The sequence below is a fragment of the Onychomys torridus genome, chromosome 7 (genome assembly GCF_903995425.1).
Source record: "Onychomys torridus chromosome 7, mOncTor1.1, whole genome shotgun sequence".
NCBI lineage: Eukaryota > Metazoa > Chordata > Mammalia > Rodentia > Cricetidae > Onychomys > Onychomys torridus.
In genome coordinates, this window is record NC_050449.1 from 39,155,289 (window position 1) to 39,167,966 (window position 12,678).

General features: G+C 49.4%; 1 protein-coding gene across 2 annotated transcripts in view; it reads left to right on the plus strand.

Moving 5' to 3' along the window:
• Dscaml1 (DS cell adhesion molecule like 1) overlaps nucleotides 1–12,678 on the plus strand; it is a 334,350-nt gene that overhangs the window by 294,307 nt on the left and 27,365 nt on the right. For both annotated transcript variants that reach the window (XM_036192440.1, XM_036192441.1), the window contains 3 exons: nucleotides 4,752–4,992; nucleotides 8,551–8,697; nucleotides 10,987–11,142. In XM_036192440.1, the coding sequence (XP_036048333.1) occupies nucleotides 4,752–4,992; nucleotides 8,551–8,697; nucleotides 10,987–11,142 (544 nt within the window). The remainder of the gene's footprint in view (nucleotides 1–4,751; nucleotides 4,993–8,550; nucleotides 8,698–10,986; nucleotides 11,143–12,678) is intronic.

Sequence of the window (12,678 nt, forward strand, 5' to 3'; positions counted from 1 at the left end):
GCTGCCACTTCAGGATGTCTTAGAGGAGACTCCACTGATGGGCCACGAGATGAGCAGAATCAAGAGTCAGGGCACTCCTAGGGAACTCTGGTCCTGTTCTCTGTCCCTCCACATGAACAGCTGACCCAGTGACTCCATGTCTTCGGCAACTCTGCAGCATCCAGTCCTCAGGGCTTGCTCCCACAGGAACTCATCTGACCCTCTCCCTATGAATAATAAAATGAAATGATAAAAATGATAAAGTGAAAATACCCGGAAAGGTATTTTCGTAGAGATTCAAAGTGATTTGTCTATAGTCACTCAGGTGTAAGACAGAGAGCAAGACACACAGATGGGACTCCCAGACTCATCTCTCTGCTGCAGCATACTGAACAGAGTTCTTGGACAAACACCTTTTTTGGACCTGGCTTTGGTCCACTAAGTACATTGTAGTCTTGACAGTGGACCTTGGAGTAGCTTCGTCTTCCCAGCCAGTGTTCTAATGCCGTGTACTCACTCTAACTCCTAACCAGAAAATCCAAATGGTATTAGCCCTCCATCTGAGCTCTTTAAGAGGGGTGACTTGAACGTGGAAGAATGTGAGAAGGGCCTAGACATTTTTCCTGCAATGGTCATGGCCACATGTGTATGCACACACACTCACACAGCAGCAGCCTAGACTCTTCCCTACCCAGAGAAATGGTAGAAGATGTGGTCCTGCCTGGTGCCTTGTACCAGCAGCTTTTCTTGTTGCTGCAATAAAAAAAAAATCTGACATCAGCAACTAAGGATGGAGGGGTCAGTTTGGGTTCATGTTGTGAGGGTTCAGCCTATCATGGTTGGGAAGCCACAGAGGGTAGCATACATGGTCAGCATGCAGAGTGAGGAAGGATTGGGCTCAGCTCATTGTCTCCTTTTCATTTGGTAGGGACATCCATGAATGGAGCCACTCACTGTTGGGCTGAGTGTCCCCATCTCCATTAACCTGATTTTAGAAATCCCTTGCAGACATGCCCCCTAGAAAAAGCCCTCTAGATTCAGATCTGGGCTCCAGAGCTTTCTCCAGAAGCTGAAGGTAAAGCCTAGTAAGCCTAGTCCCACCCCATCTTGTCAGCATCTTAGTTCTGAACTCGTTTCTTGGGACTACACAGAGGGAGCCCAGAGGTGGAGCCAGAGAACTATGTTAAACACCCAGGTGTTTGCTACAAAGCTCTGACCCAGAGGTCGATAAAAATTTAGAATCAAATTTATTTCTCCAAAGTCTCATAATGAAAAATAAAATTGATTAGAAAGTTAGAACTTCAGAATGAGCCAGCAAGTCAATAAATTTAGGGACTGACTTCTCGTGGGGATTTTTTTTTTAACACTGAGAATAGATTAATGAAAAATAAAGATTCACTTGAAAGATAAGTCACTTGGCTTTAAGACTCTCTGTGGGATGGATCACCCCCGCTTTATGTTATAAATTTGCAATCAGCCCTATTGATCCCTTAATGCTTCAGAGAAATATATTGTTAAGATTGATTTAAATCCCAAATGTGTGTTTGTAGGGGGGGATGGAGATGTGAAATGAAAGAGGGGGTAAGCTCTGTTGAGATTTGTATAAATTTATGAAATATATATGTACATCAGGGGTACCTGAGTGCTTGCCAAGGACTTCTGCCAGTATGTGTGGCTGTGGGCTTGTGTACCAGCATATATCATGGCATAGATGGCCCTGGGTCATGTGCATAGGTGTCTATTGTGGTATAGATAGCCCTGGGTTATACACACAGGGATATATAACTGGCCATAAGTAGCCCTTGGTCAAGTATACATGTATATAGCATGATGCAGACAGAACTGGGTGATATGTACTGGGATAGATCATGGCATACACAGTCCTGGATGTATAAAATAGTTTGGCATTGTATAATGATGTGCCTGTGTGCAGTATATGAGTATATGTGTGTGCAGTAGCAGAGTATATGTAGTGTGTGAATGAGTGTATTGTGCTCTTGAGGTTGAGTGTGTACCTCCAATAGGTATCTAAGTGTGTGTGTGAGTATGCACAAGCCCCAGCTGCAGAGATTTGTCCACTTGTGGGCTACTTGCACAGAACTGCCCAAGTGCAGAGAAGACGATTCAGGCAATAGCAAAAAGTCAAGTCAATTACACACATGCACATACCTATTTAGTGAGTTCAAAACAATTACGTTAAATTAAAAACTTAATTTTATTGAGTTAACAGTGAGCTTAAAATGCAATTCATTTAAAACACTCATTGAATTAAAAGAAACAGTGGGGCTGTTTTACGAACTTAATTGTTTTTTATCTCACTATTTTTTAGTACAATAGAAGGTGGGCTTTTAAATTAACTTCATTGTCTTCAAACCTCTGGTTCTAACTGGCTTTATATGCACAGAGGTGGCTTTCTATCTCAATTTAAAGATGGGCAGGCCCAGTCCCTAAAGAAGCAAGTTTCTATTTGTGGATCTAATTGCATCTAGCCTTGGGCAGGTGTGGGGATTAGGGTGTGTGTTCAGAAGGATCTGAACATGTGTTTATAGTACTTCACAGGCATGAATTACACAGACACTCATGTAGGGGTGGTGGGGGCCAGAGGTCATATAAGATTCTGCTGTTTGTGTTGCAACATTTTCTCTCAAGACACCTTTATATGTGCATGTGATTACATATGGCAGAGTTTGTATCAGGAGCAGGACTCAAGCTGGGATGAGAAAGTTCCAGTCTGTGCTCATGCTGGTAGAATGTTCTCCCGTCTGTTCTTCTGGCCCTCCGGGATTGGTCCTTCATTCCCACCAGCACCCTCTTGACATCTCTGACTTTTCATCTATGTGCTGCCCACAGGCCTCTTGCCTCATCACACTTCCACCCTTGGCCACTGTGCCCAGGGCAACCCAGCCTATTCCCGAGGGTCTGGGCCAGGCAGAAATCAAGCACTCTCTGTTTGTGTTTGGTCTTTGTCTTCAGGAGTTTTTAAGTATAAAATTTATACCTTATAAGTCACGTTTAAGAGAGCTGATCGGGAGGCTAGAGAGATGGCTCACTGGGTGAAATGCTTTCTGGGTAAGCCTAAAGACCTGGGCTCAGATCCCCAAAGTCATATAGAAGCCTGATGCTCCGATGCATCTGCAATCCCAGTACTGGGAAGCAGAGAGAAGAGGGTCCTAGGTTTAGCCAAAACAACAAGTACTAGAACAACCAATGAGAGATTCCATCTCAAAACTAAGGTAGAGAATGATGGAGGAGGACACCTGTCATCAACCTGGGGTCTCTGCATATGCACATACCCTCATATACACATTCAAACATACACACACACACACACACACACACACACACACATACACACACACCACATTTTTTTTTAATTTAAAAAAGAATATATTTCCAGCTGCATGGCTGTGGCATACACCTTTAATCCCAACACTCAGGAGGCAGAGCCAGGCTGATCTCTGTGAGTTCGAGGCCAGCCTGGTCTAGAGAGTGAGATCAAGACAAGTACCAAAACTACATGGAGAAACCCTGTCTTGAAAAACCAAAAAAAAGAAAAAAAAATACAGTTCCATGCCAATTAAGCACATTTATAGAGATGTGTAGCCATCACATGAAGCATTTTCAATACTTGTCCATCACCTCAACTGAACTATACCCTTCTCCCCTCCTCCCATCCCCTAAAGACTCCTGTTTTCTGCTTCTGTAAATTCGCCTAGTTCAGAACCCTCTGTAATGGGAACTTGATGGTGCTGGTCTTTGGTGACTGGCTTATTTCATCCAGTGCAATGTCTGAGTTCACCAATTCAATAGCCTATGTCAGCATTTTATGCCTTTCCTGGATGCATAGTATTCCCCTGTGTGGATACACCGCATCTCACTGATCCATTCATCCCTTGCGGATGCTGTGGACATGGACATCAAGTCGTGGGGTCCCTGCTTTCAGTCCAGAAGTAGGATTGTACGATCATGTGGATCTTACGGTAACTCAACGTCTGGCTGCTTGACACACAGCCAGATTGTTTGCACTGATGCTGTAGTACTTGACATTCCTGCCAGCAGCACCAGAGAGCTCTGGTTTTTCCACATTGTTTTTTATCCATAATGATCATCCCAGTGTGCGTGAACAGGAATCATAGGACACTTTCCTTTATTTAAAAGTATTGCTCACATCGCTCTCCTTCAGATCACTTTTGTCTCAGGTTCCAATTATTTTTGGCCCCTGAGCATACAAGAAATGTCCCTGTTTGTTGATACATACATGCATACATACATTAAGTATATACTCAGGGACCACTCTATGCCAGGCATCATTATAGACACAGAAATACAGCAGTAAAAAGAATCAATATACCTCATCTTCGTGACATTAGGTTGTACTGAGGCAGACATTCAAACACATAAGTAAACTCTTTAGAATGTCAGGTGCCATGGGAAAAAAAAAAACAAAAACCAGGGCCTCTGGCCAGAGACCAGAACAACCCACTAACAGCTAAGGGTCGTCTATTAAAGAAGGAGGTCTCTCCTCAAGGATATGACAGAGGAGAGGGACCAGAGTGGGGACAGTCGAGAGCCCGGCAAGAACAGGTTGGCATCTGAGTGCCATGGTCACAGAGGGCCAGATAGCCATGGTAAGGACCTCAGGGTTCAATCCAAGTGAAACAGGAACCTTCCAAGGTCTAGGCACAGACTGATGATGTGTCCTTGGCTTTAAGAACAAAGTCATCTCAGAGTGTCACTGTGTCTTTGTCCTCGGCCCTTCCCCTGGCCCACAGGCACCAAAGAAAGAACTGCAGAATGGAGTCATCCGGGGATACCAGATTGGCTACAGAGAGAACAGCCCTGGCAGCAATGGGCAGTACAGCATCGTGGAGATGAAGGCTACCGGGGACAGTGAGGTCTACACCCTGGATAACCTCAAGAAGTTCGCTCAGTATGGCGTGGTGGTTCAGGCCTTCAACCGGGCGGGCACAGGGCCCTCGTCCAGTGAGATCAATGCCACCACCTTGGAGGATGGTAAGGGCAGATGCAGGGTTGGGAGCATGGGGTCAGATTTCAGTTCAGGCAGACCAAGGGCCTAAGTCTACATTCGTCCTGTGGGCAATACAAGCTTCCTGGGTGTTCTTGTTTGCTCTCTACTGCTGAGATGAAACACTGACCAAAAGCAAGTTGAAGGAGAAAGGGCTTATTTCATCTCACACTTCCAGGTTGCTTCACTGAGGGAATTCAGAACAGGAACTCGAGGCAGGATCGTCCCAGGGGCATGAACTAAAGCAACGGCCATGGAGGAACGCTGCTTCCTGGATTTCTCTCCATAACTAACTCAGCCTGCTTTCTTGGGCAGCCCAGAAGCACCTGCCCAGAGGTGGCACTGCCCACAGTGTGCTGGGCCCTCCCACATCAACCACTAATCAATAAAGTGCTCCAAAGACTTGATTACAGGCCAAACCGGTGGAAACAATTCCTCAACTGAGGTCCCCACTTCCTAGATGACTCTAGTCTGTATCAAGTTGCCAAAAACAACCAGCACACTTGCTACCCCATCTCCTCTTGTCCATTGCTCTCCAGGGGCCTTGGTCCACTCAACAAACACAGTGTCAGCCCTGTGGATGCTCTCTACCCCTCACTTGCTGACGCTCTGCCTCTTGTCCTACCTGTGGGACATTACCTTTCTATCCATGTCTCGCCATTCCTGTATCTCTCCTTTCTTCTGTTCCCCTGGACCCTGGCTGAGCTCTCCCCCTCATTCTGGGCCCAGTTTCTCCTTCGAAAAGGAAAGAAAGAAGAGCCAACTTACACTTGTGTTCCTAAGCTAGAAGGTGTCCCCAGTCTGTTTTAAGGGTGTGAGAAGAGACTGTGGAGTTAAATTCTAACAGCCAAATGGCAGAAGAATTTAGAGCCTGGTTCTTAAAAATACTCTGCTGGAGGTGGCACACATCTTTAGTTCCAGCATTTGGGAGGCAGAGGCAGGCAGATATCTGTGAAATCAAAGCCATCCCAGTCTACACAATGAGTTTCAGGTCAGCTGGAGACACATAGTGAGGTCCTGCCTCAAAACAAATAAAGAAATCTTAGCACCCTGATAACTAGAAAAGCGCCCACAGTCTGATAGTAAATGAAGGGGGCCCATAATCTCCAGAGCTGGGGAAGAACAGGAACATGCATCCTGTCCACACACAGGAAAGATGCAACTGAGGCTTGGCCCTGCAGCAGGTTGAGATAGGAGATAGGGCCTTGACATCTCCAGAGGAGGAGGCAGGCAGTCACCCCAAGAAAGAATAAAGAAGATGCAGGAGAGTCTTCAAAGCTTCTTCCTGACACCCCAGTGGAAAGTGGGGGGCTGAGAGTGGAAACTGTCTGGCTCTTGAGTCTACTTCTCCCAGAAGGAAAGGCGTGATGCCCTTGCTGCATGGCACTACAAAAGCCAGGCATCTCAGCACTGGCAAGCCAGGCCCTGAGCTTAGGTATGTCCTCTCCTCCCTCTTCCTCTCTGGAAGTTCAGCCCCCACTGAGAGGGGGAGTCCAGCCAGAAACACTGTTCTGAACCTGGGCTAAAGCTATCTGGAGTTTTCAAATCCTGATTTCTAGACTCCATCACCAGATCACTGGGCTAGGACACAGCTGAGTTTGGGATGGGGTAGACCCCAGATCTGAGTGGGGGGAAAAGGGAAGGCTGGCAGAGAGCAGAGAGTTACAGAGAGCCTGAAGGAGCACAGCCACACTGCCCCAGCCCCCCAAGTTTATCCCCCACCTGAAGACACTCACCACAAGCTTGGCTGGGCTGAGGAATACCAGCCTGTCACCTTTCAGGCTGGAGTCTTGGTCCAAGAGGCACCCTAGGTCAGGAGTTCCCATAGCACTCCCTGGAAGCCTTCAGTGTTCACTAGGCCTTAGAGCTCTGTGTAGTAGGGATGCCCTGATGATGATGATGATGATGATGATGATGATGATGATGATGATGATGTTGGGCTGCTGCTTGTGATCCATGGAGTACCCATGAGAACCACAGCTAGGTGAGAATTCACAAAGCACACATGACTGGCAACAATTAAGTTTCCTACCTAGTAATGTAACAGCCATGATGAATATCCACGCCTGATCCTGAGGCCGAACTCTTTCTGTCCCACCTGCTTTCCCTGTGCTTGGGAGCAAGACTGGGTGCAACATGCCCCAGGAAGGTCTGCTGAAGCAGCTGTCCAAACCCAGAGCCCAGGCCAGCCCCTGCCCCTAACCCTAAAGTCCACCCTTCATCCCTCATCTCTCAAGCAGTCCAGGCCAGGACCTCCAGGGAGGATAGCCTCCTTCCCACAGACAGGGTCCTTGGAGTTTCCACCAGGGAGGGCTCAGCACTGGCTGCGGAGTCCTTTTCAAAACAAAGGAGGAGCCGGGGAAGAAAGTTTCCACGTGCATTTGCTCCACAGTTTTTCATACTTAATTAAGGCCCTCGTTAGCCTGTCAGATCCTGATCGCTTTCTGGCAATATTAGCACTCCTCCTGGGGTATTCAAGGGCCCCTGCCTTAGCAAGAGTGTCTTTTCCATAATTGTATTACCTTCATTTTGTTCGAACGGGCGATCTGTATTAGTTTATTACACTGGGTCCCTAATTACATGGTGCTTATATTTTTACACCTAAGTAATATGAAACAATAATCACTCTCAAAGAGGATCGTTAGGATGATGTATTATCATTTAAATGCTCATAAAAATTAGAGTTGCCTCTTGTGGGGCAACGGGATCTAATTACCTTCCCTCCAGCCTCTGCCTCCTTTCTCCCATTCACAGCAGAAAGGCTTGCTCATTCCCTCTGTCCCAGGCTCCTCGGACAGACACCAGCACACAGTACCACTGAAGCTCTTAGCAGAGCTAACCCCAGTGCTTTGCCTTCACTGTGAGAAAGGGCAAGCGGCACGCAGTTAACCCAAGAGAGGGGACTCGGGAACCACAGAGGGAGCTATCAGAGTCAAGGGCAAGCAGATCACCCAAGCTGGCCTCGCATTATGGTTTGGGGACATCCAGGTATTGGGACATGCTCCTAGGTAGAGCTGAGACAAAGAGTAACGAGTCCAGAAGTCCTGATCTCTGTGGGGACTTTCCAACCCTATGCCAGGGTCCACTGAGACCCCCTTTCTTTTTCACTTTCCCTTCAGCTTAGCCCCAGGCCAGGCCTGGGTTCAAATCTATCTATGGTCAATGAGCACCAAGGGAGGAGCTGGCAGCCCTCCTCTAGATACTGAGTTCCAACCACCCTGGGACTTGATTGGTCTCCCAAGCCACCACACTCATCTTGTGGGCTCTCGGACTGTCGTGGCCTACTGAAGAGTTGCCGGGACTATGCCCAAGTTCATCTCCTTCTCCAGAATCTAACAATCAGGACCACCTTGCCCCAAAGAGTTGGGCGGGCGTGGGGGGGCAGACTGAAACAGAGGAGGCTTAATGTCACTCCAACTCCTAGACCTCTGATCCAGACAGTCCGTCCACTTGTCTAACTCTACATCCCTATGATAAGGCAGCTAGGGCCCAGTATGACACACATGTTATATTGACTAGCTGTTGGTTCCTGCTATCCTCTGCAGTGCCCAGCCAACCCCCAGAGAATGTCCGAGCCCTGTCCATCACTTCTGATGTGGCTGTCATCTCTTGGTCGGAGCCACCACGAAGCACCCTCAACGGTGTCCTCAAAGGCTACCGGGTCATCTTCTGGTCACTCTACGTTGACGGGGGTGAGTCTTCTAGGATTAATGGCTGACAGGCTCACATTCATTGGGATTTGCCCCAGGCTTGGTTAGAGCTGAGCAGCTTCCAGAGGCATGTCAAGTGTAAGCACAGCCCCCTCTCCATATATATGGAGACCACACGGGTGTGAGGTGACAGTGAGGGTCCACTTGTATGTGTCCTTGTTAGCCTAGGACCAGAGCCAGATGAGGGTCAAGGTCATGCACATGGTCACCTCTCTGGTGAGGGGCAGTAGGTACCAGCTGCACCTCGACAACAGCACACATAGTCATTGGGGGTCCTGGGGCACATTTGCTATTTGAATGACATGTTGATATCAGGCAAGGAGCAGGTGGCACACACAAATGTATGTTGAGGGGTTATATTCAGTAGACTGGGGAAGAGAGGATGCCCAGGATTAGTACCTACAGGAAGCTGTCATCATCTAGGCCTGAAGGGATGAGAGAAGAAGCAGTTTTATCCAAACCTAGGGAAGCTGCCCCTTTGGCCAAACCCTAATGGAGCCAGGAGGGCAGTAAGTTGTGAGTCTAATGCAAGCAGCAGCCCAGGTCCTGTGAGGGACAGAGCAGAACTCACTGCAGGGTGAGGACAGCAAGGGGCGAGTGGAAGAGATGCCTTCAGGGTGCCTTCCTTGCCTCAGATGCAGAAAGTTCTATGGAACCCAGCAAATGCATCACTCTCACGCCCCGTGGTGTATACAAAGGCCTTCCAGTGGCCAGGAAGTCTGTAGGATGCAGAGCCAGAGGCCCGCATCACCAGCTGTGCACACAAAAGCTTTACTCACCTCAGTGGAGCACCAGGGCCTGGGATGAGTTTGCATCCGAGTCCTGAACACTCTGCACCCTCCCTTCTGGGGGACCTGGAGTGAGGCTCACAGCCACCTATCCAGGTTACTGCTGCCTCCCTTCCAACCTGGACTCTGCTGGAAGGACATCCCTGATCCATTTTCTCCTATGAAAGCTTAGGAGCCTCAGTCTTAGAACTCAGCCCCTACAGGTTTCCCAAATCCTTTTGATGTGAGATCCCGGGCCACCCCACCAGCCAGGTGTGGTGGTGCATGTCTTTAATCCCTGCGTCCAGGAGGCAGAGGCAGCTGGAGCTATATTGTGAGAGCCTGTCTCCAAAAAGCAAACAAATGTGACCCTTAAATGGTGTCAGTGTAAGATCCCTTCCAGAACTTGCGTTCTCTTTTCCAAAGCAACAGGCTTTCCGACCCAGCCTCAGAGAAGACATTGGCCTTTCTACTCTCCAAAGACTGCCTGGCTGTTAGTCAAGCTGCCATCTTCTTAGGGCTTTCTGTGTGTCCCAAATAGGTCTGCTGTCCTCCCCATACTCAGGCCTCTGAATCTCATCAAGGCATGATGTTCTCACCCTCTGGGCCCTACCCACTGCACTGCCACCTGGCTGGCGAGTGCCTTGAGCCTTCTGCCTGCACCTGGTCTCCACTGAGGCACTGGGAGCTGAACTCCAGTCACTCATCTCCACAAAGTCAGTTCACAGCGCCTGTGTCTTGGCCAGTCTTACACACCGTTTCCACGGAGGCTCAGAAGGCCGCCCCTCCCTCTTTTTCTCTTTTGTTTTTGTGACCTCCTCTACGAGACTCTTGCCATAAACTGTTCTTTTAGACAGGATCTTACTATATAGCCCTGGCTAGAGTAGCCCAGGCTAGCCTCAAAGTCCCTGAGACCCTCCTGCCTCTGCCTCCTGAGGGCTGGGATTAAAGGCATGCACCACCGTTTGCCCAGCCTTCCCAAAACACTTCTTTAGGATCTACAAGAAGCTCCTTAGTGCAGCTACAATGATAGATTCCCATGGGCTAAGGAAGCGGGGGAGTTGGATGGCAGGAGGGTGCATGCTTCAGGGAGGTACAGATGAATGTATCTTTTTTTGTTGTTGTTTTTTGTTTTTAGAGACAGGGTTTCTCTGTGTAGCTTTGGAGGCTGTCCTAGATCTCGCTCTGTAGACTAGGCTGGCCTCAAACTCACAGAGATCCGCCTGGCTCTGCCTCCCGAGTGCTGGGATTAAAGGCGTGCACCACCACTGCCCAGAGAGATGAATGTATCTTAAAGAGAGAGCATTAAGCAAAAGTTGGTACAAGGTCAAGGTCAACCAGGGTTCAATGCCAGCATGTACTTGGCCTAGGGTCAGATATGCTCCCTTGCAGAAGACCATCGAGTCCTGACCCCTACAGAGCAGAGGTCTGAGCCCAGGCTGGGAGGAGGGCAGGGAGCATGGCAGGGCCAGCCTCATGACCAGAGAGAGGGCTGTCTCCACAGAGTGGGGCGAGATGCAGAATGTCACCACCACGAGGGAGCGAGTGGAGCTGCGGGGAATGGAGAAGTTCACCAACTACAGTGTCCAGGTGCTAGCCTACACGCAGGCTGGAGATGGTGTGCGCAGCAGCGTGCTCTATATCCAGACCAAGGAAGATGGTGAGTCCAGGGATGACCTCCCAACTCTGCCCTCAGGAACCGACTTCCCAGGAGCACCCCACACACACACATACAGGCTGCTTGCTGCCAGCCCTTATGCCAGGGGCAAGACAAGAGCAGGGCACCGTTCCTTCTCCTGTCCCTTTGAGCCCTTGGAGGGTGGTTTGGAGGATGTGGCTATTCTCCAAACATTTATGACCATGGAGCTGGCTGACTTGCTCTGGGATGGATGTGGGAACAACTAAGCAACTGTCTCCTCCCTTCCCACTCTGCTCTCGGAAGCACCGAGTCACCAGCCTGACGACAGCAGTCCTCCCATCCCTGCCCAGTCACCAGCCTGACAGCAGTCCTCCCATCCCTGCCCAGTCACCAGCCTGACAGCAGTCCTCCCATCCCTGCCCTGTCACCAGCCTGACAGCAGTCCTCCCATCCCTGCCCTGTCACCAGCCTGACAGCAGTCCTCCCATCCCTGCCCTGTCACCAGCCTGACAGCAGTCCTCCCATCCCTGCCCTGTCACCAGCCTGACAGCAGTCCTCCCAGCCCTGCCCAGTCACCAGCCTGACAGCAGTCCTCCCATCCCTGCCCAGTCACCAGCCTGATAGCAGTCCTCCCATCCCTGCCCAGTCACCAGCCTGACAGCTCTCCTCCCAGCCCCGCCCATGAGGCATCCTTTTGAAGCATCTGCTCTCCCCTCCAGACACAGCCCAGTTTCCTCTAGGCATGAATGTTGGGGTTGGCACGGGGAGCAAGAATGCCACCTAGAACAACTAAGGTTAAGGACTTGGTGGCCATCCCCCAAAGACCCCAGTATGGTCCAGGCCTTGAACTCGCCAGGAAGAAAATGGGATGGGCCTCCATATGGAGCTGTAGTCACTAAGCTTTTCCTCACTGAGAAGAATTCAGGCCAAACTCAAGAATATAATATGAGTAAATGCAGGCTAGAAACTGAGTCACCCTGGAAAGAACACGGGTAGGGGAAAGGGTTGGGCTTCCATCTGGGGCCCAGAACTGCCCGAATCTGGGAGACCACTGAAGCAAAAGGTGGCCTGGCCCAGACCTGGCACACAGCTCTGGTCTCCTGCTTCCAGACATCCATTCCTTACCCCACCCTACCCCAAGGCTTTGTTGTTATTATGTGTGTATATATGATGCGTACGTGCATATACACATGCATGCCACAGCACATGTGTGGAAGTCAGAGGGCAACTTGGTAGAATTGTTTCTGTTCTTCCATGGGTTTTGGTAAGCAAATTCAGATTGCCAGGTTGCACAGCACGTATCTTTTCCTGCCTAGACATCTCACTGGCCCTGGGCTGTTTCTTGACTGAATGTCCTGGGCTAGGTACTCTGTCCCTAGAAAGGCTACATTTGGATGAAGAGTGTCTGAAACACAGTAGGCATGTAAGCGGTAGCCATTGTGGGTATCTCCTGTCTTCCTTCCTACTCGGCCTGTGTCTTTTTTTTTTTTTTTTTTTTTTTTTGGAGCTGAGAATCAAACCCAGGGCCTTGCTTTTGCTAGGACCTGGGATCTAGGG